We start from the raw sequence: 22,573 nt of genomic DNA, 5'->3' as shown, positions 1-22,573 counted from the left end.
TGATGCCGTTGAATTTATTGTTTCTCTTACACATAGTACATTTTTGTTTCCTTTTAAAGGTATCTTAATATTTATTTTTCTGTGTTCACTTTTATTTTATTAATTTTCACATTGAGTGAATTTTCACCTTGAATGACTTTCTGTGTATCATTGAGAAGGTTCAGGGTTTTTCCTTTTTGCATACTTTAGGAACTTGTATCAGTCTTATTCATTGACAGTACTGTTCTTTTGAATTCTGGACTTTCTGTTGTATCTCATTAACTTGTTCATCCTTACTCCAGTACCACACTGTTTTAAATTACTCTTGCTTTGTAGTAAGTCTTGAAGTCAGTAAGTGTAATGCCTACAATTTCCAGGTTTATAATTTTAATGGAAAATTATTAAGTATCTTGATATATTATGTCACACAAATATTACTAGCTTTAACTTAAAGTGTTCTTTACTCTGAAAAATATAAAAATAAAGAATATAAGAATAAATTATGCAAAATAATACAGATGTCTACTAAAATTGTGGAATTTTGTTCAGCTCTTTTATTTATTGTTAAAAAAGATGAAGTAATTTTATCAGGTAAAGATAAAAATCGGTAATACTTAGTGTTCTTGAGGTTGTGAGAAAATAGGCACATACTCCTTTCTGGAAGATTATTTAGCAATGTACATCAAAATAGTAAGAGTAAATATTTTTAACCATAAAAACAGAGCTGTTAAATGAATAATTTTATTTTATTAATTTAGACTTTAATAGATATTTATTAGCCAGGAGAATTAAAAAATGAGAGATAAAAGTCTTGATTTGCTTTCCTGCGGTAGTACAGTACCGAGTTTCTTTTAATCCATTTTAAGGTTTTTTTGTGTATGGTGTTAGGGAGGGTTCTAATTTCATTCTTTTACATGTAGCTGTCCAGTTTTCCCAGCACCACTTACTGAAGAGGCTGTCTTTTCTCCATTGCATATTCTTGCCTCCTTTATCAAAGATAAAGTGACCATATGTGCATGGGTTTATCTCTGGGCTTTCTATCTTGTTCCATTGATCTGTATTTCCATTTTTGTGCCAGTACCATACTGTCTTGATTACTGTAGCTTTGTAGTATAATCTGAAGTCAGGGAGCCTGATTCCTCCAGCTCCATTTTTCTTTCTCAAGATTGCTTTGGCTATTAGGGGTCTTTTGTGTTTCCATACAAATTGTGAAATTTTTTGTTCTAGTTCTGTGAAAAATTCCATTGGTAGTTCGATAGGGATTGCATTGAATCTGTAGATTGCTTTGGGTAGTATAGTCATCTTCACAATGTTTATTCTTCGAATCCAAGAACATGGTATATCTTTCCATCTGTTTGTATCATCTTTTATTTGTTTCATCAGTGTCTGATAGTTTTCTGCATACAGGTGTTTTATCTCCTAAGGTAGGTTTATTCCTAGGTATTTTATTCTTTTTGTTGTACGGTAAATGGGAATGTTTCCTTAATTTCTCTTTCAGATATTTCATCATTAGCATATAGGAATGCAAGAGATTCCTGTGCATTAATTTTGTATCCCGTTACTTTACCAAATTCATTGATTACCTCTAGTAGTTTTCTGGTAGCATCTTTAGGATTCTCTGTGTATAGCATCATGTCATCTGCAAACAGTGACAGTTTTACTTCTTTTCCAGTTTGGATTCCTTTTATTTCTTTTTCGTCTCTGATTGCAGTGGCTAAAACTTCTGAAGCTATGTTGAATAATAGTGGTGAGAGTGGGCAACCTTGCCTTTTTTCTGATCTTAGTGGAAATGCTTTCAGTTTTTCACCACTGAGAACGATGTTGGCTGTGGGTTTGTCATATATGGCCTTTATTATGTTGAGGAAAGTTCCCTCTATGCCTACTTTCTGGAGGGTCTTTATCATAAATGGGTGTTGAATTTTGTCAAAAGCTTTTTCTGCATCTGTTGAGATGATCATAAGGTTTTTATCCTTCAGTTTGTTAATATGGTGTATCACATTGATTGATTTGCGTATATGGAAGAATCCTTGCACTCCTGGGATAAACCCTACTTTATCATGGTGTATGATCCTTTTAATGTGCTGCTGGACTCTGTTTGCTAGCATTTTGTTGAGGATTTTTGCATTTACGTTCATCAGTGATACTGGCCTGTAGTTTTCTTTTTTTGTGATATCTTTGTCTGGTTTTGGTATCAGGATGATGGTGGCCTCATAGAATGAGTTTTGGAGTGTTCCTCCCTCTGCTGTGTTTTGGGAGAGTTTGAGAAGGATAGGTGTTAGCTCTTCTCTAAATGTTTGATAGAATTCACCTGTGAAACCATCTGGTCCTGGGCCTTTGTTTGTTGGAAGATTTTTAATCACAGTTTCAATTTCAGTGCTTGTGATTGGTGTGTTTGTATTTTCTATTCCTTCCCGGTTCAGTCTCAGAAGGTTGTGCTTTTCTTAGAACTTGTCCATTTCTTCCAGGTTGTCCATTTTATTAGCATATAGTTGCTTGTAGTAATCTCTCATGATCCTTTGTATTTCTGCAGTGTCAGTTGTTATTTCTCCTTTTTCATTTCTAATTCTGTTTTGAGTCTTTTCCCTTTTTTCTTGATGAGTCTGGCTAATGGTTTATCAATTTTGTTTATCTTCTCAAATAACCAGCTTTTAGTTTTATTGATCTTTGCTATTGCATCCTTCATTTCTTTTTCATTTATTTCTGATCTGATTTTTATGATTTATTTCCTTCTGCTAACTTTTGGGTTTTTTTGTTGTTCTTTGTCTAATTGCTTTAGGTGTGAGGTTAGGTTGTTTATTTGAGAAGTTTCTTGTTTCTTGAAGTAGGATTGTATTGCTATAAACTTCCCTGTTAGAACTGCTTTTGCTGCATCCCATAGGTTTGTTTGTTTTTTTGCGGTACGCGGGCCTCTCACTATTGTGGCCTCTCCCGTTGTGGAGCACAGGCTCCGGATGCGCAGGCTCAGCGGCTATGGCTCACGGGCCCAGCCACTCTGCGGCATGTGGGATCTTCCTGGACCGGGGCACGAATCTGTGTCCCTTGCATCGGCAGGCGGACTCTCAACTACTGCGCCACCAGGGAAGCCCTATCCCATAGGTTTTGGGTCGTCGTGTTTTCATTGTCATGTGTTTCTAGGTATATTTTGATTTCCTCTTTGATTTCTTCAGTGATCTGTTGGTTACTTAGTAGAGTATTGTTTAGCCTCCAACTGTATGTAATTTTTACAGGTTTTTTCCTGTAATTGATATCTAGTCTCATAGAGTTGTGGTCGGAAAAGATACTTGATACGATTTCAATTTTCTTAAATTTACCAAGGCTTGATTTGTGACCCAAGATATTATCTATCCTGGAGAATGTTCCATGAGCACTTGAGAAGAAAGTGTATTGTGTTGTTTTTGGATGGAATGTCCTATAAATATCAATTAGGTCCATCTTGTTTAATGTGTCATTTGAAGCTTGTGTTTCCTTATTTATTTTCATTTTGGTTGATCTGTCCATTGGTGAAAGTGGGGTGTTAAAGTCCCCTACTATGATTGTGTTCCTGTTGATTTCCCTTTTTATGGGTGTTAACGTTTGCCTTATGTATTGAGGCCTCCCCTGTTGGGTGCATAGCTATTTACAGTTGTTATATCTTTTTCTTGGATTGATCCCTTGAGCATTATGTAGTGTGCTTCTTTGTCTCTTGTAGCCTTTATTTTAAAGTCTCTTTTGTCTGATATGAGAATTGCTCCTACAGCTTTCTTTTAATTTCCATTTGCATGGAATATCCTTTTCCATCCCCTCACTTTCAGTCTGTATGTGTCCCTAGGTCTGAAGTGGGTCTCTTGTAGCAGCATATATACAGGTCTTGTTTTGTATCCATTCAGCCAGTCTGCGACTTTTGATTGGAGCCTTTAATCCATTTACATTTAAGGTAATTATCGATATGTATGTTCCTATTACCATTTTCTTAATTATTTTGAGTTTGTTATTGTAGGTCTTTTCCTTCTCTTGTGTTTCCTGCCTAGAGAAACTCCTTTAGCATTTGTTGTAAAGCTGGTTTGGCGGTGCTGAATTCACTTAGCTTTTGCTTGTCTTTAAAGGTTTTAATTTCTCCGTCAAATCTGAATAGATCTTTGCTGGGTAGAGTAATCTTGGTTGTAGATTCTTCCCTTTCATCACTTTAAATATGTCCTGCCACTCCCTTCTGGCTTGAAGAGTTTCTGCTGAAAGATCAGCTGTTAACCTTATGGGGATTCCCTTGTATGTTATTTGTTGCTTTTCCCTTGCTGCTTTTAATATACTTTCTTTGTATTTAATTTATGATAGTTTGATTAATACGTGTCTTGGCATGTTTCTCCTTGGATTTCTCCTGTATGGGACTCTCTGTGCATCCTGGACTTGATTGACTATTTCTTTTCCCACAGTAGGGAAGTTTTCAACTATAATCTCTTCAATATTTTCTCAGTCCCTTTCTCTTTCTCTTCTTCTTCTGGGACCCCTATAATTCGTATGTTGGTGTGTTTATGTTGTCCCAGGTGTCTCTGAGACTGTCCTTAATTTTTTTCATTCTTTTTTCTTTATTCTGCTCTGTGGTAGTTATTTCCACTATTTTATTTTCCAGGTCACTTATCCGTTCTTCTGCCTCAGTCATTCTGCTATTGATTCCTTCTAGAGAATTTTTAATTTCATTTATTGTGTTGTTCATCACTGTTTGTTTGCTCTTTAGTTTTTCTAGGTCCTTGTTAAACTTTTCTCGTATTTTCTCCATTCTGTTTCCAAGATTTTGGATCATCTTTACTATCATTACTCTGAATTCTTTTTCAGGTAGACTGCCTATTTCCTCTTCAGTTTTTTGGTCTGGTGGGTTTTTATCTTGCTCCTTCATCTGCTGCATATTTTTCTTTCTTCTCATTTTGCTTAACTTACTGTTTGGGGTCTCCTTTTCGCAGGCTGCAGTTTCATAGTTCCCGTTGTTTTTGGTGTCTGTCCCCAGTGGGTAAGGTAGGTTCAGTGGGTAGTATAGGCTTCCTAGTGGAGGGGACTGGTGCCCGCTTGTGTCCTGTGGATGAGGCTGGATCTTGTCTTTCTGGTGGGCAGGACTGTGACTGGTGGTGTGTTTTGGGGTGTCTGTGAACTTCTTATGATTTTAGGCTGCCTCTCTGCTAATGGGTGGGGTTGTGTTCCTGTCTTGCTAGTTGTTTGGCATGGGGTGTCCAGCATTGGAGCTTGCTGGTCGTCGAGTGGAGCTGGGTCTCAGTGTTGAGACGGAGATCTCTGGGAGAGCTCTCACTGATTGATATTATGTGGGGCCGGGAGGTCTCTGGTGGTCCAGTGTCCTGAACTCGGCTCTCCCACCTCAGCGATTCAGGCCTGACACCCAGCCAGAGCACCAGCACCCTTTTGAGAAGTCTGAGGTCTTCTGCCAGTATTCAGTAGGGTTCTGTAGGAGTTGTTCCACATCTAGATGTATTTTTGATGTATTTGTGGGGAGCAAGGTGATCTCCACATCTTATTCCTCCACCATCTTGAAGGTTCTCCTTGGCTCTTTTTTTTTTAAATAAGAAAACATTTTTTAAAACTAGCAGGGCTTCCCTGGTGGCACAGTGGTTGAGAGTTCGCCTACAGATGTGGGGGACACGGGTTCGTGCCCCTGTCCATGAGGATCCCACATGCTGCGGAGCGCCTGGGCCTATGAGCCATGGCCGCTGAGCCTGCGCATCCGGAGCCTGTGCTCCGCAACGGGAGAGGCCACAGCAGTGAGAGGCCTGCGTACTGCAAGGAAAAAAAAAAAAAAATTGAACTGATGTTGTCAGTTTCTTCTCGTTTTTATTTTATTGCGGTATAATTGATGTGTAATACTGTATTAGTTTCTGGTACACAACATAATGATTTGATATTTGTATACATTGTGAAATGATCATAACAGTAAGTCTGATTAACATCTGTCACCATAAATAGTTACAAAATGTTTTTTTTTTTCTTGTGGTGAGTACTTTTTGTTTTTAATTAAAAAAATATATTTTGGGGGCCACACCACCCGGCATGTGGGATCTTACTTCCCCAACCAGGGATCAAATCCATGCCCCCTGCATTGGAAACATGGAGTCTTAACCACTGAATCGCCAGAGAAGTCCTGTGATGAGCACTTTTAAGATCTACTCTCTTTGTAATTTTCAGATGTGCAATACAGTATTATTAATTATAGTCATCGTGCTGTACATTAAATCCCCATGACTTATTTATTTTATTGCTGGAAATTTGTATGTTTTGACCTCTTCACCTTTTTCACCTATCCACCACCTCTACCTCTGGCAGTCACCAGTCTGTTCTCTGTATCTGTGAGCTTGGTTTTTTTTGTATTGATTTGATTTTAGATTCCATGTATAGGTGAGATCATACAGTATTTGTCTTTTTCTGACTTAATTTCACTTAGCATAACGCCCTTAAGGTCCATCCATGTTGTTACAAAAGGCAAGATGTCGTTCCTTTTTATGGCTGAGTAATATTCCACTGTATATATTTACCTCATCTTCTTTGTGGATCTCCTCTTAACTCAGTTTAAATGCTCAACCCACATTATTCTCCCCTATTGCATTATGTGACATTGGCTATACTAATTTTTTCTGTTACAAGTCATAGATTATATAGCATGAATTTGTTTTTTAATATAGATATTTGGATTTGCTGTTTGCTTTCTCCAGAGTGTGAAGAACTTTTTCATTTTCCAGTTTCTGTTGTTAAAATGATGCAGGTGTATGTTTCACTAAAGTTAAAAAATCACTACTATGAAAACTGGCAGAGTCAGAAGTAATTTGGAGGTATTACATAGATGGTACGTTCAGATTCTAGTGTGAGAAACGTATGTTGTGATCTCCTAATTATGTTCACATATACCATTTAAACTTCTATTAATCATTGTAACCACGGTTATTTTGTTCCAACAACTCTTGGGGGAGATTTTAGTTTGTGCTGAGGCACATAATATAATAATTGATTTCAAAATTTGATTATAAGAGAATGAAAATTCTTAGTTTGACAAAAAGTTTTTCCTTTTACAGTAAAGTTAAATATTTTTAGGTGAATATTTTTCCTTATTCTTAATTAAAAGTCAAGTAAGTTATAATTTGAAGAAGAGATTATTAAATCTGTATGTATTGCTTTTGGTGTGGAGTCAGCAGAACCATTGAAATGAGCTATAGTCTGCTTTTTTAAATGTATTCATAATAAAGGGATAGTCATAAATCCTTTGTCTTTATTTTTTTAAGGCAAGAGGAGCAGACATTCCAGAGATTCCTGGAGACCTTAGTCTTAAGACATGTGGCAGTACAGCCAGTATGAAGGTTAAACATGTGAAAAAGTAAGTATAATTTTACAGTGGGTTTTAAGTGAATTTCTATCAACGGAAATCAGTTCTTTAGTTCTGATAAAACTTTTATCCAGATTTCTTACTAAATGAGCTCTTACTGTCCATACATTAAATTAATACTGTTAAGCCTTGAATTATCACTCAACTGTTAGCAGAATAGGTCTGAGGATTATCTACTTATCTAAAAATACACTTTAATTTTGTTCTTGTAACAACTTTTATGTTATTGTGTATTAGGTTGCATTTGTTCAATGGGAACAATCCAAGTATGTCCTTTTTGGTAGCTTTAATACATGCTCTCAGTCATTTGGAAAAATCACTTTTGGTATTTGAGTTATGAAATTGCTCTTTCTCAGCTATGCTTTTGAGAAAGCCTGAGACGGATGCCAGTATTTGACTATTAAGTGAAATATCTGAAGGTATCCGTTTCAGTTTTAGGCAGAAAAACCGTCTTTTCACCTGGTGAAGGGTTAGATAGCTATGTTTTTATTCTAAGTAGAGGAAAGACAAGGATAAAAATGTTCATTCTGCATCCAGACCCACCAATCCAGGACTGATGGGCTGTGACAACATTCACAGGTAAAATCTGGTTTTGTATGTTGTGGTGGGAATGCTGCTTCTGCTTAGAGCAGGCTGTTGACAGTTTCCATAACATTTACTGAAAGCCTAGTTTTTCTAGGGCCATTGACATGGGTCAGGATTAGAAGAGTACTATAGTGATGCTTTTTATTTTACTTTATTTTATTCTTTTGGTTTTGACTTGTGCACTGAATGTATTTCCATTTGATTCTGTGTATTTCTGAAAAGGTACGTGTGGATATATGTGCTCATGTGCATGTGCTTATTAAATAGTTTTGCTTGTTGCATGAGCTCTTCAACCTGTTTTATTTCCTCCTTAAGTTTAGTAATTTTGACTGTTCCAGTATCTTGTATCTCATTTATTTCATGTACTTCAGGTTACCCTTCACTAAAGGTCACTTTCCGAAGATGGCTGAATGTGCACATTTCCATTATGAGAACGTTGAGTTTGGCAGCATACAGGTATATTCGAGATATTTCCTGCATACTGAATCAAGACATATTTATATCTTTATCTGTGTATCTGATAGGTGACACTTAGAAGTAGTTCTTTCTATGGATGTCTTATTGGTTGATGTGAAGACTTTTTTCTCTTCTGTTGACTAATATTTGACACCCGATGACTCCTGTTTCAAGTGGAAACAGTATAAAAGAATCTGTATAAATTTCAGAATTTCTATCAGATCCCTAGACAGAGTTTGCCACTGTTTGATAGCATGAACTGTTTTAGTCGTTACCTCACTGTTGTGTTGGGTCATAGTGGTGATGGATAAATCAGAGTTGGGGTGAAGGTGGAGTAGGGGTTAGGGAGAGAAGTGCTAATGGAGTTTTTTTTCAATATTTTTCTTATTGTAAAGTATATTATATATATACATGTATATAAAACACATTTGTAATATATTTTGTATACATATTTATGTACATTTTAAAGCCTAGGTTAAGAGATAGAAATTTTCCTGTGTCCCTCTTGTGTTTCATTTGCCTTCCCTACCCGAGAGGTCACTTATACCATGACTTTTGTAATATTCATTACCTTACATTTTTAAAACAGTTTTACTCTCTATATGCATTCCTAATCAATATGGCATTTAGGTTTACCTTTTTGAACTTAACATAATTGGAATTATTCTAATTTGTTCAGCAAATACTTACTGAGCAAGTACTATATACGAGGCACTGTTTCAGGTGCCTCGGCTGTATTAGTGAACAACAACAACCAAAATCAAAGACCCATTCTTAAAGAGAATAGAAGACGGCCAAGAAGATAAGAGTTACGGTAAAAAAGTAGAGCAGGGTTAGAAGGATCAGGGGTTCTTGGGGGTAAGTTGAAATGTCAAACCAGTTTGGGCTTCATTATTGAATGTATTCCTTCTTGCTTCTTTCATTTAACATTGTGAAATTTATCCTTGCAGATGTATGTACTCATAGTTTGTTCAGTTTGTTCACAGCTGTGTACTAATCCATAGTGTGCGTATGTCACAAGTAATTTATTGATTCTTTTATTTTTTTGAAATTTGGGTTATTGTCAGTTTTTGGCTGTTTTAAACAACATCTCAGTGAACATTGTTCTACGTGAATCCTGATGTACAAATGCCAACTACTTCTCACTGCATTTTTTTTTTTTTTTTTGCGGTCCACGGGCCTCTCACTGCTGTGGCCTCTCCCGTTGCGGAGCACAGGCTCCGGACACGCAGGCTCAGTGGCCGTGGCTCACGGGCCCAGCCGCTCCGCGGCATGTGGGATCCTCCCGGACCAGGGCACGAACCCGTGTCCCCTGCACCGGCAGGCGGACTCTCAACCACTGCGCCACCAGGGAAGCCCTCTCACTGCATTTTGATTTGCAGTCTCCTCATTTCTGATATGGTTGCTCAGCTCTTCAAATGTTTATTGGGCATTTGAGATTCCTATTTTTTTAAACTCTAGATGAAGCCTTTTGCTCATTTTGTTTTATAGATTTGCTTGTATTTTTCTTATTCATTCATGGGAATGCTTTACATATTTTGGATCTTAGTCCTTTCATGTTGCATCTAGTCCTTTATTGTTTTTGTATGTGAACTAAAAACACTTTCTCTCACCCTGTGGTATGTTTCTTTCACTCTCTTTATTCTGCTTTTAGTGTTCTGGCATTGACTGTTTTATTCTTTATTTTATGTAGTTGTATGTTTGTACAAATCTTCTGACTTTAGTTTTTCTGTCATATTTAAGATGCCCTTCCCTGCTCTGAAGTTACAAAGATATTGTCCTATTTTTTTCTAAAAGTTTCATAGTTTTGACTTTAACATTCAGGTTACTTGTAATTGATATTTATGTATAGTGTGAAAAGGAATGATGTTAAAAATTTTGACCCCCTAGTGTGACAACCAGTCAGAGTGGATATAAACCATAGCACTGGAGGTGAGTCCTGATGGCCTTCTCCTGTGCAAAGCATTTGCCCCTATAGTTGCATGGATCATTGGTGGTACAATATCTCAGTATTTTAACACTGTGATACCCACCAGTCCTTTTTTAAAGGAGCCCAATTTTATTATTATTTTAAAGTGTGATTAGCTATGTTAGAGTTCTGTAGTGAAACGGAACGAATTTGTGTGTGTGTGTGTGTGTGTGTGTGGAGAGAGAGAGAGAGGGAGAGGGAGATAGATATTTAGATTTTAAGGATTGGCTCATGTGGTTGTGGAGCTGTAGTAAGTCCTAAATCCCCAGAGTAGGCTGAAGACCAAGGGAAGGGTTGCTGTTGCAGTTTGAGTCCAAGGGCGCTCTGCTGGTACAGTTCCCTCTTCTAGTGGGGAGGTCAGTCTTTTTTTCTATTAAGACCTGCAAGTGATTGGAGGGTAATCTTCTTTTCTCCCTCTCCATCTCCCTCTCCATTATGGAGGGTCATCTGCTTTACTCAGGATCTACTGAATTAATTGTTAATCTCATCTAAAAAATAAGAGTACCATTTGGAATAATGTTTGCCCAAAAGCTGACACATAAGATTAACCATCACAGTCTTCCCCTTCTCAACTTGGCACCCCTTAAACCATACTTATTGCCAAATAAAGACAATAACAAAGTCATACTTCTGCCTAGCACCATCAACTATTTTTCATACAACCAAAAACATTAACCCTTTTCCTAGAGGAGGATGCAAAGTCCTTGGGTAGTGTTTACTCTTCTTGATAACCCATAACTAATATACTGTGATGTAATGTTAAAAATACTTAAATACCATGATATAAATCTTACATTATATAAGGTGGTAAGAGAGGGAAGAAAACAAAGATATTTGTTACACGTGCATGCATGCGCACACACACAGGAACATATTCATAACAAAATAAGGAGGAAATGCTCATGGCAAGTATAGTTCTTGATTCTGTAAACAGTCATATAGTTGTAGGTGGTGTTACAGTTGCCTTCATCCACTACTCATTCTGTATTTCCCTCTGCCCTCAGCAAGAACCTCGGCTGGTTGTGGTTCTTTACCTGGTGAGGCAACCCAAACCTTCATTCTGGGTCTGGCCATTAATAGTCCTTCCTGAACTGGGTTCTTGTTATTTTCCATTGAGTTTAATGATGGGGCATGGTGATACTAAGGACACCCTAAGGGATCCCATCTATTCCAGACATACTCTGCATTACCTCCATTGTGAAGGAGCTGTCCAGTTTCCCCCTGGTAGTCAGGATCAGGATCCGTCATACCAGCCAATACCGTAATGCCCTTCTTTGCCTGTTGATCTAGAGGCATAAGGAGCCCAAAGTGGCTGAGCAGCATTCTTAACTTCCAGTTCATTGGAATCATTGTTGTGTTTTCTGGTGGAAACATTCCTCCGCTTGGAACTAAGACTACTAGGCCAGTAGAGCATGTAGTCATGGAGACAGGAAACACTAATTTTGCTAGTGAGTCACTATGAGTAACACTGAGTGGTACCACTCCCATTTCCACCCCCTTGATTCCTGGTTCTCCGGTCTGATTAAAGACACTGATGACTCTATGTCCAATAGTAAAGAGAGCATGGATAGTCCATGGCATGATGAGGCAGTAGAGATATGCGTAATGTGCCATTGGATGCTTGGAATCAAACACTTGTAGGAGACAAGGTTCTGGATGAACATATATATGATATAACATTTGAACATTTTTGTAAAACTAATGAGTATAACAAGGTTTTCATTTCCCTAATGATTAGTGGTGTTCAGCATCTTTTCTTGTACTTATTGTCCATTTGTATATCTTCTTTGGAGAAATGTCTATTGAAAGTCCTTCCCCCATTTTTGAATTGGGTTGTTTAGTTTTTGTTGTTGAGTTTTAGGAATTCTTTTTATATAACCTGTTTGTGTCTTTTAATCTAAAGTGAGTCTTCTTTTAGACTTTTAGCATATAGTTGGATCACTTTTTTTTTTTAATCCATTGGGCCCATCTTTGTCTTTTGATTGGAGAGTTTAATCCATTTCATCTAGGGTAATTGCTGATTAGGAGGAATTACTTCCGTCATTTTGCTATTTGTTTTCTCTATGTATTTTAGATTTCTTGTCCCTCATTTTTTGCATTCGTCCTCTTTTGCTTTTAGTTATTTTTTTTGGTAGTGAAATGTTTCAATTCCTTTCTCATTTCCTTTTGTGTCTATCTATAGGTATTTCCTTTGTGGTTACCATGGGGATTACATTTAACATCCTAAGTTATAACACTCTAATTATACCAGCTTAACTTCAATGACATACCAAAGCTCTGCTCCTTTACAGCTTGGTCCCCATACCTTTCAGTTGTTGATGTCATATAATTACATCTTTTTACATTGTGTGTCCCTAAAACATAAACTAGTAATTCTTTTAAATACATTAGTCTCTTAAATTACGTTGAAAACAAAATGTGGGGTTACAAACTAAATTTCCAATACTCGCTTTTAGACTTACAATTTAAAAAAAGTATTAGTTTCTTAAGTCATGTAGAAAACAAAAACTGGTTACGAAGCGTTGTTACACAATCCCAGCTTTTATGGTTGCCCATGTATTTACCTTTACTGAGGTCTTTATTTGTTTGTATGTTTTCTAGTTATTATCAAGCATCATTTTATTTCAACTTGGAGGACTCCCTTGAGCCTCTCTTGCGGAATAAGCCTAATGTTAATGAACTTCCTCAGCTTTTGCTTATTTGGGAATGTCTTATTTTATCTCTCACTTTTGAAGGGTGGTTTGCTGGATGTGTATTCTTGGTTGACAATTTTGTTCTTTTAGCAGTCTGAATTTGTTGCCCCACTGCCTTCTGGCCTCCAAAGTTTCTGATAAGAAATCTGATAATCTCATTGAAGATCCCTTGTATGTGACTAGTTGCTTCTCCCTTTGCTACTTTTAAGATTCTTTCATTGTATTTGGATTTTGAAAGTTTGATTATAATGTGTCTTGTGTGGGTTTCTTGAAGTTCATCTTACTTGGAGTTTGTTGAGCTTCTTGGCTATTTATATTCATATCTTCAGTCAAATTTTGGAAGTTTTCAGGAAGTATTTCTTCTAATATTCTCTCTGTCCTTTGTCTCTCTGTTTCGTTCTGAGATTCCTACAGTGTGTATGGCATGGTGCCCCAGAGGTCCTGTAGGCTCTGTTCACTTTTCTTCATTCTTTTTTTTTTTCCTGTTCCTCAGACTCTGTAATTTCCATTGTCATATTTTCACGTTCACTGATTCTTTCTTCTGATTACTCAAATTTGCCCTTAAGTCCCTCTTGTGAAATATTCATTGTTGTTATTGTACTTTCAGATGCAGAATTTCTTTTTAGAAACTTGTCTTTTTGTTGATATTTCAATTTTGTTCGTATGTCATTTTCTTTACTTTTTCTACATTGTTCTTTAGTTTTGGAGGGCATCTTAAAAAAGTTATCTTAAAGTCTTTTTCTAGTAGATCTACGATCACTTTTTTTTTTTATGGTTGTTTCTGTTGATTTATTCTTTTCCTTTGGATGGGCTATAGTTTTCTATTTCTTTGTGTACCTTATGGCTTTTTGTTGATTCAGACATTTGAATGTGGTAGTAGTAACTAACTTTGGAAATCTGATTTTTGCCCCTTCCCTGACGTTTGCTGTTTTTTGTTTTTGTTTATTTTATTTTATTTTTAATTGTTGTAGCCTCACTCTGTGCCAAGGACTAGCCTGAGGTGTGAACTTAAGGTCTCCTCAGGTATTTCCTGAGCCTGCACGTGTCCCTGGGCATCTTCCCCATGTATGCAGTTGGTTTGGAATGTCCTAGTCTATAATGTCTGGCTCCCCAAAGGGGAAGAAGAAAAATTAAGGAGGGGAAAGGGCACTGGGCCTTTAAATTCTTGGGAAGTTGCTTCAGCTAGTGGGGGAGGGGCTTGCAACAATATGGGGGGTGTAACAACATGACTGTCTGCCTTTGTGCACCTCTGCTATCAGGAGCAGCCATCAGAGCCCAGGTCCTTGTATTTATGGGGCAGCCTCCTTTTTGCCCACCCTGGCTGTCGCAAGCTGCATGCAGCCTGCTCCTTGAGTGTATGCGGCATGTGCCGAGGTGCTGGGGATGGGGAGCTGCTACTGTGCTAAGAGCTGAGATGGACCAAAATTCTCTGCAGTGTATCCTCCAAGCCTTCACCTGGAAGTCCCAAGCCTTCAATAGACTCCAGAGTTACAGAATAATTGCATCAGATTCTGCCAGTGCAATTACTGTCTAGGTGGGAGATTCCTGATGCTTCCTATTCCACCATCTTCCCAGAATCCTCCTTCTCAGAATCTTTACTTGTTTTTAATATAGGATTGACAGTATGTGCTGTGGAGAAAATAAGTAGGAAAACTTAGTAAAATGTGTTTGGAAGACGTCATCAACCTTAAGCTCAGTAGCTCTGTTATATCCTCATAGGTATTCATATTGTCAGTTGACTGACTCAGTTTTGCCTATTAATATGTCCCAGTTGTGGGACATTCTGCAGTTGCATACCTTCTTTTTTTTTTTCACTCTGATCTGAGGAATTTCTCTTAGACTTACGGATTTCTTGTGCTCATATTTGTATCTCTTTCTCTTCCTCAGATACTGAGAATTTATAGTTTCAGTAGGCCATTGTATCCTAGAAAATGTCACTGTCCACTAAATTTTAAAAATTTGACAGTATTATATTTAACTTTAAGGCTTTCAGTTATAAAATGAAAGTAATTATTCTTAATCCTATATGTTATAAATTCTGATTCTCAATTTTATTTAGACTGAGAGACACAATTGCTTATAAAATAATTTAGATGTAAGCGTTAATTTGGGTTAGTAGTATCATTACCATATAACATACAAAGGAAATTTTAATGGTTTCTTTGAATTGTGGCATTGTGTCTCTAGCGGACTTCTCTGCATCTTCACTTGGATGACTAATAGCCTTTTAAATTTAGCATACTTAGTACAGTCCCCTCTCAAACCTGCTCCTCCTGCTGTGTTCCCCAACGTGATGAATAGCAACTCTATCTTTCCAGTTCCTGACCAGCCAAACCTTGGAGTCATCTTGGATTTCTTTCCTTTTGTTACTCCTCACATCCAGTCCATCAGCAAAACTCTTGGCTCTGTCTTTAAAATATATCCAGGATCTGGCCACCCTGCCTGTCTCAGCTGTCATCTTAAGTTAGCTGTTGTCCTTTCAGGGGGATTATTTCATTAGTCTTATATAGTTGGCATAACAGCAAGAATGATTCTTTTCAAATGTTAAGGCAGATCATGTCACTTTTTCGGACCCCTCCAATTATTTCTCCTGTTTTTCAGAGTAAAAGTCAAATTCTTTGAAATTCCCTGTGTGGATTACAAGCTCTACCTCTAACCTCTTTGACCTCATCTCTTACTTCTCCTCCCCTAAGACTTAGAGTTCTGGCCACCGTTGCCTCTGCTCTCCCTCCGGTGTACAGGCTCCCTCCTCAGGACCACTGGACTCTCTGTTTCCTCTACTTGGAAAGTTCTTCTCCCTGGATATTCACATAACTTGCTACCTTCCCTTTTTTAAATACTTGATCAAATGTTGTCTTCTCAGAGCAAGTGTACTTTCTGTACATAAGATGGCAATTCCTGGGCACCAGCAGTTTTCATCTCTCTTCTGTAATTAATTTTTCTCCATAACATTTACCACTATTTGGCATGCTAAATATTTTATTATTTTTTTTTCCACCTCAGCATTTATCTATAACAGTGCCTGACACATAAAAAATCACTCAATGAATATTTGTTGCATGAATGAATTTGAAGAAGAGATAAAATCTGCTTTAAAAATGCTTTTTTAATATTTTGGGTTTTTTCACCATTTAAATTTGCTCTTATAGGATAAGAATATATTTTCCTTATGAGTGTGCATTTATTTATTTATTTACAGTAAAGCATCAAATAGAATGGATGATGAAAACTACAAATGCAAGTTAAAATTCCCTTTATGCCCTATTTCTTTTATTAACTATTTATTATATGTCTGTCTAGAATTTTTCTATATATTTATAAAATAAATAGCAGTATCTCTAGATAGAGCTATAGCTATAACTATCTACCTAGCTATCTATAACCTTTAAAAAATATAGCTAGATGGAATTCTATACATACTGTCCTGAAAATTGCTTTTTTACTTGAAAGTATATTTTGTATTTTTTTAAATTTCAGTAATTTGGATTCACCTCATTCTTTTTCACAGCCACATAATATTTCATTTTATTATTATACCATAGTTTAATCAGTTCCCTATCGATGGATATTCCAGGTTTTATTGATATGAATATATCCATTAAATAAAATCCTGTAAGAGGATTTGCTGGGTCAGAGGGTATGTACATTTAAAATGTTGACAGTTGTTGCTAAGTTTATTTGCTTTCTGTCTCTGTAGATTTGCCTATTCTTGACATTTCATATAAATATAATAATACACTATGTTGTCTTTTGTGCTGGCTTCTTTTACTTGGCCTAGTATTTTGAAGGTTCATCCATGTTGTGGCATTTATCAGTACTTCATTCCTTTTTATGGCTTTATGTTATTCTGTTGTGTGGACCTACCACATATTGTTAACCATTCTTGTTTGTTGTCATTTGAATTGTTTCTGCTTTTTGGCCACTGTAAACAATCATGTATGATTTTTTGTGTGAACACATGTTTTTGATTCTCTTGGTTTTCTATGTCTTGTTGAATATAGCACCCTAGTGGGTGTGACTGGACAGATGTGCTGTTGGCCATTTACATACTTTTTTGAAGAAATGTCTATCAAGTCCACATTTTAATTGGGTTATTTGTTTTTTGTTGTCGAGTTGTAAGAATTCTTTATATTATTTGGAATACTAGACCCTTATCAGATACATAATTTGCAAATATTTTCTCACATCCTGTGGGTTGTCTTTTAACTTTCTTTGTAGTATCCTTTGAAGCATAGAAATTTGTAATTTTGGTAAAATCTGATTTATCTGTTTTTTTCTTTGGTTGCGTATGCTTTTGTTGTTATATCTGAGAAATCATTGCCTAACCCAATATGAAGATTGATATGAAGATTTATTCCTGTGGTTCCTTTTAAGAGTTTTATGGTTTTATCACTTATATTTATGTCTTTGGTCCATTTTGAGTTAATTTTTGTATATAGTGTGATGTAGGGGGTCCAGTTTCATTCTTTTGGATGCGAATATCCAGTTTTTTGAGCACCACTTTTGGAAAGACTGTTCTTTCTCCGTTGGTCCTGGCACTCCTGTTGAAAATCTATTGACGATAGATGTATGAGTTTATTTCTGTACTCTCACCTCTATTCCTTTCGACTATATATATTCTATGCCAGTACCACACTGTTATTATCACTGTAACTTTGTAATGTGTTTTGAAACTGAGAATTGTGTGTCTGCCAACTTTGTTCTTCTTTTTCAAGATTGTTTTGTCTATTCTGAAGTCCCCTGGATTTCCATGTGAATTTTAGGATCAGCTTGTCCATTTTTGTTTTTTTTTTTAAAAAAAGGAGCAGTTGAAATTTTTATAGGAATTATGTTGATTCTGTAGTTCAATTTGCAGAATATAGCCATCTTAATAATATTGTCTTCCAGTCCTTGAACATGGGGTGTCTGCCCTTATTCTTTAATTTTTTTCAACAATATTTTGTAGTTTTCTGCATACAAGTGTTTCAGTTTTTTGGTTAAATTTATTCCTAAGTATTTTATTCCTTTTGATGCTGTTGTAAACACTGAGTATCCTCCAGCATTCCTGTTTGTAATTTAATTTGTGCCTGATAAAATAATTACCAAGCCTGTGTATACTTTTCCCAGTGAATTGGCAACACGTATGCTTTTGACTGCACATCTGTGTTCAAATCCTACTTCAGCTCAGTTATAGCAGACCTTAGCCTATCTCTGATTTTCCTGTTCAAGTATCAGTTCACTATTTTCAGTTGTAACACGTGACGTAATATGGCATTGTCTTGTTGAGGAGAAAGGATACTGGTGTGGGGTGGAGTGGGTGTGGCCAGCTGGCAGGATGCTCTCATTGTGCCACGCAGTCTTGACCTTGAGGGAGATTGTCAGTTAATCTTGGTCTTGTTTTCCTTATCTTCATACTGGATACACTAGAATAACCAAATGACAGCTAATGATCCTTCTAGCTAAGATGAACTGTGAGCTCTGACTTAAATGAACTGGGGATGTGACAAGGTGAAGAAGAGGTAAAAGGATGTAATGACGCAGCAGGAGAGGCTGTACCATGTCATGTTCTTAGTTCTTAGTCCACTTTTTTTTTTTTTTTTTTTGCGGTACGCGGGCCTCTCTCTGCTGTGGCCCCTCCCGTTGCGGAGCACAGGCTCTGGACGCGCAGGCTCAGCGGCCCTGGCTCACGGGCCCAGCCGCTCCGCGGCATGTGGGATCTTCCCAGACCCGGGCACGATCCCATGTCCCCTGCATCGGCAGGCGGACTCTCAACCACTGCGCCACCAGGGAAGCCCCTTAGTCCACTTTTATATAGAGCATGAATAAGCTGTCTTTAAAAATTAGTACAGATCATTACTCTGGTCACAGAAATAGATTGTTGAAACATCTTTGTATTCCTAGGACATACTCTACTTCTGGGCTAAATATTTAAAAAATAAATTCCCTTTTTCACTCTTATCAGGATTTTATGATTTTTGTGTCTATGTTCATTAGTGCTGTTGGTCTGTGTACTATACTTGTCCACTAGCCTGTTAGGGAACTTCACTGCCCCATACCCTTTAAAAAGTAAATGTCTTGGAATAGTTTGTGGAAATGGGAATTACCTGTTCTTTGAAAGTTTAGTACAGTTTTCCTGTTTGGTCCCATTTGAGGGCTTAATCTTTAATTACCATATCAACTTATAATTTGATTATTGGTCTAGTCAGATTCTTTTTAGGTCTAGTCAATGTCTCCTTAGGTCAGTTTTTATCTTTTCTGAGAAAATTGTCCGTTTAATGTAGGCTTTCAAATTTGTGGGTATAAATTGTTGTGTACAAGATATTCTTAACACTTGGTCTCATCAAGAAACCAGCTTGGGATTTTATTCATCAACGTGAGACTCTTTGTCTTCTCCCTCCCGCCTTTCATTTCTCCCTCCCTATTATTAATTAACTATTAATTCCTAAGCATACTTTTTTCCTTAGATAAATAAAATTGTGTAGGTACTATTGATATTTTATTTGTTTTTGGTCATTGTTTTTTAATAAGTGCATTTGAGTTTGGACATTTTCTCCCTGAATAGTACTTTGAACAGACTCTACAGGATTTGATGTATAAGTGTTATATTTTATTTACAGTAATTGAAACCTGAAGAAAAATATAAAGATAAGCAATTGCTAGAAAGGGCTTCTTATTATTTATTAAGTAAAACCACATGTAGTTTTAAACTCTGTATATTTATTATCTTTATTGCACTTCTCCTTGTATCATCTCCATTGTCCAAAAACAAACATTTATTCACATTCACTAACTATTTTTCAGTAAGAAGGAAAAAAATCTCTTGCCACCCGCGAAGATATATAATCAGTTTACTCAGCTTGATGCTATTGGGGCATGAGTCTCTTTCTGCTGTGCTTTATGTGATACCGCCATCTAGTGTGTAGAACATTAGGTGACTATGTGGGTTTACATTTTCTTTTATCATTCCGTTATCTGAAGCTGTGAGTTAATGTTTCTTTTTATCCAATTTCGTATAAAGCATTAAGTTAAATTAACCTGAATACGAGAGCTCAGGTTTTGACTGAAATACAGCACAGAAAAAGTATGAATGTAATACCTGTTTCCTGAGTGTTCTCTACTGAAGCTGCTGTGCAAGGGGCTTGTTCTCCAGGAGGTGATGTGAGAACGAGATATACCCTGTGAGTACGCTGGGATTTTGTACCACGAGAGACAAACTCTGAAATTATGCAACGTGGAGTTTATATAGGCTAGCTGGCACTTCTGTCCATCTGCCTTTCTGGAGATGGAGAGAGGGAACACTGCTCTGGAATGTAAACACATCCTCTCTGGGGAAAAGAAGGAAAGGTTCTTTTTCACAAACAGATGGCTCTGGGGAGAGAAAAGACTTTCTGTCTCTCTGGAGGGCTCTATTATTTGGGTTCCCATTCAGTCTTCCTTTAACCCTGCTGCTAAAGCTGTTTGTTCAAAAAGTTCTGGCCAATAGAAGTGTGAAAATATTCTTGAAGTATTGTTTCCTGACAAGTGTATATTCTGGAGTGAGCATCTGTAAGATGGGAGATGTGATTCTGCTGTTCTGTCATTTAATCTCATTTCCCATGTATTCTTCATGCTGTGGACCTCTCATTGAGCTGAGGGTGGTTCTGGTGTTTAAAGATGAGCAAACCAGTTCCTTCACCTGGTACTCACCTGAGGAAAGTGCTCTATTCCGGTTCTGGAAGGAAAAACTGACTGTTAAGTTTATTAAGATGCATGTAGGTCTCTAGCTTTTTCCTAAGAAATTTGAATTGCAGTTTTGTCTCATTGATTTTTGCCCTATGTTCTGAAATTAGAACTTATTTCACTTTACCCACCTAAGATGTAACTCAAATATAGAGTTGTTCTTCCAGTTGGCATCCTCAGCTCAGGTGTTTTGAAGTGGTATTTTCAGTGTTGAATCTTAGGATGTTGATGGTTGGGATGAGCAGACCACATAATATTGTGCAACAGAAATTATTTTTCATGTTTACATATCCTACTACAAGCTATGGTGGGTGAAGAAAACTGTTTACAAACTCCATAGGTATGTCATAGTGAACCCATAATAACTGAAACCGTAATAGCATTATAAAAGGTGAATAAAAAGAAGAGAACTCCTTCTTTGCCCCATTTGCAGTCTGTTGATTAAGCTTTGATGAATGTTTTTCATGTGGGTGGGGTGATGTATTTTTACCCAGCTTTACGCTGATTTCCATTCTCCATGCAGAGAAAGGACTTTTTTGAATATTTGAAGGCTTGCTGAATAGAGTTGTATTTTTAAAGATCCTAACAACACTAATTTCAGATTGGTTTCCATGGTGATAGAAAGTGAATTCAGTATAGGAAAAAAAACTCTAAAAATAAATTTGTAAGGAATCCAGAAGTATGGGACTTGGAAATTCTGTTTTCCATTTCTTATAGGCGAAGGATTGAGATATCATTAAGTTGAAGGAAGTAAAAATAAATCATTATGTTCATGTCATAAGTTTCTATAGGCGAATGTAGCCTAATCTTTCATAGTGGTTTAGAAGATAATTTGGAGAAATGCCATCCTTCAGGGCTCATCTAAGGTATTTGGACTTTGCCTTTAAATTAATTTCTTAGTAGGAACTGACAAAGTATTGAGGGATTTTGAGAAGAAAGTACCATGATCAGTGTGTAGTAGGAAGTGGAAAGAGACCAGTTAGAAGACCACTGTAATAATCATCTAGTCTGCAGTTGTCTAGACCAGGGGTCCCCAGCCTTTTTGGCACCAGGGACGGGTTTCGTGGAAGACAGTTTTTCCACGGACCGGGGCAGGGTGGGGGGGGAGTATTTTGGGATGATTCAAGTGCATTACATTTATTGTGCACCTTATTTCTGTTATTATTACATTGTAATATATAATGAAATAATTATGCAGCTCACTATTATGCAGAATCAGTGGGAGCCCTGAGCTTGTTTTCCTGCAACTAGATGGTCCCATCTGGGGGTGATGGGAGACAGTGACACCCGACGTGTGTTGCTTATGCCCAATCTACTCCGTAATCTCGCTTTGGTTGCCGTCCCTGCAGAAAACCCTGCTTCACAAAGATAGGATGTTGGAAATGGAAGCAGGCTTTTCAGTGCTTTTGTGGTAATCTCAGGATGTTCCACCGTGACTTTAATCCAGAATGTATGGAGATTTGACGTTGTCTCAAACATACTTTTAAGGCCACCGTCATTTGTGATCTCAAGCGGTTGATTATCTTCTAGCACAGACAAAGTCAGTTCACCTGGCTTATTCACAAATGGGTTGTGGATCCATTCCTTCCCAGTTCCGGGGTCTTTTGTTGTTGTGAAGTAACACTCAAACTCTTCTGAAAGCTGAGACAGGTGATCATGCACCAGCTGGGAGAAAGAAGGCCCTGGCTCAGTCTCTTTCAAAATCTCTGCTAATGTTTGAAAGATGTCAGAAATCCCACTGTTCACTCATTGCCCCCATAATTCCAGTTTGGCTTTGAATGCAGCCACTTTATCTGCCGTCTTGAACACAGTTGTCGTTCTCCCCTGAAGTGACAGATTGAGTTT

At 37.2% G+C, this 22,573-nt stretch overlaps 1 protein-coding gene across 5 annotated transcripts in view; it reads left to right on the top strand.

The window, feature by feature from the left end:
• The window catches only part of ARHGAP32 (Rho GTPase activating protein 32), a 267,370-nt gene that overhangs the window by 132,588 nt on the left and 112,209 nt on the right, over positions 1 to 22,573 (top strand). For 2 of the 5 annotated variants that reach the window (XM_067751560.1, XM_067751558.1), the window contains exons 3-5: positions 7,227 to 7,318; positions 7,865 to 7,906; positions 8,284 to 8,368. In XM_067751560.1, coding sequence (XP_067607661.1) covers positions 7,227 to 7,318; positions 7,865 to 7,906; positions 8,284 to 8,368 — 219 coding nt within the window. Of the gene's footprint in view, positions 1 to 7,226; positions 7,319 to 7,826; positions 7,907 to 8,283; positions 8,369 to 22,573 lie in introns of those variants that run through there. The other 3 variants (XM_067751561.1, XM_067751559.1, XM_067751562.1) reach the window with 3 other exon arrangements.

This window comes from Pseudorca crassidens, chromosome 9, assembly GCF_039906515.1.
Source record: "Pseudorca crassidens isolate mPseCra1 chromosome 9, mPseCra1.hap1, whole genome shotgun sequence".
Taxonomy (NCBI): domain Eukaryota; kingdom Metazoa; phylum Chordata; class Mammalia; order Artiodactyla; family Delphinidae; genus Pseudorca; species Pseudorca crassidens.
This window is presented reverse-complemented; position numbering and strand designations above follow the sequence as displayed.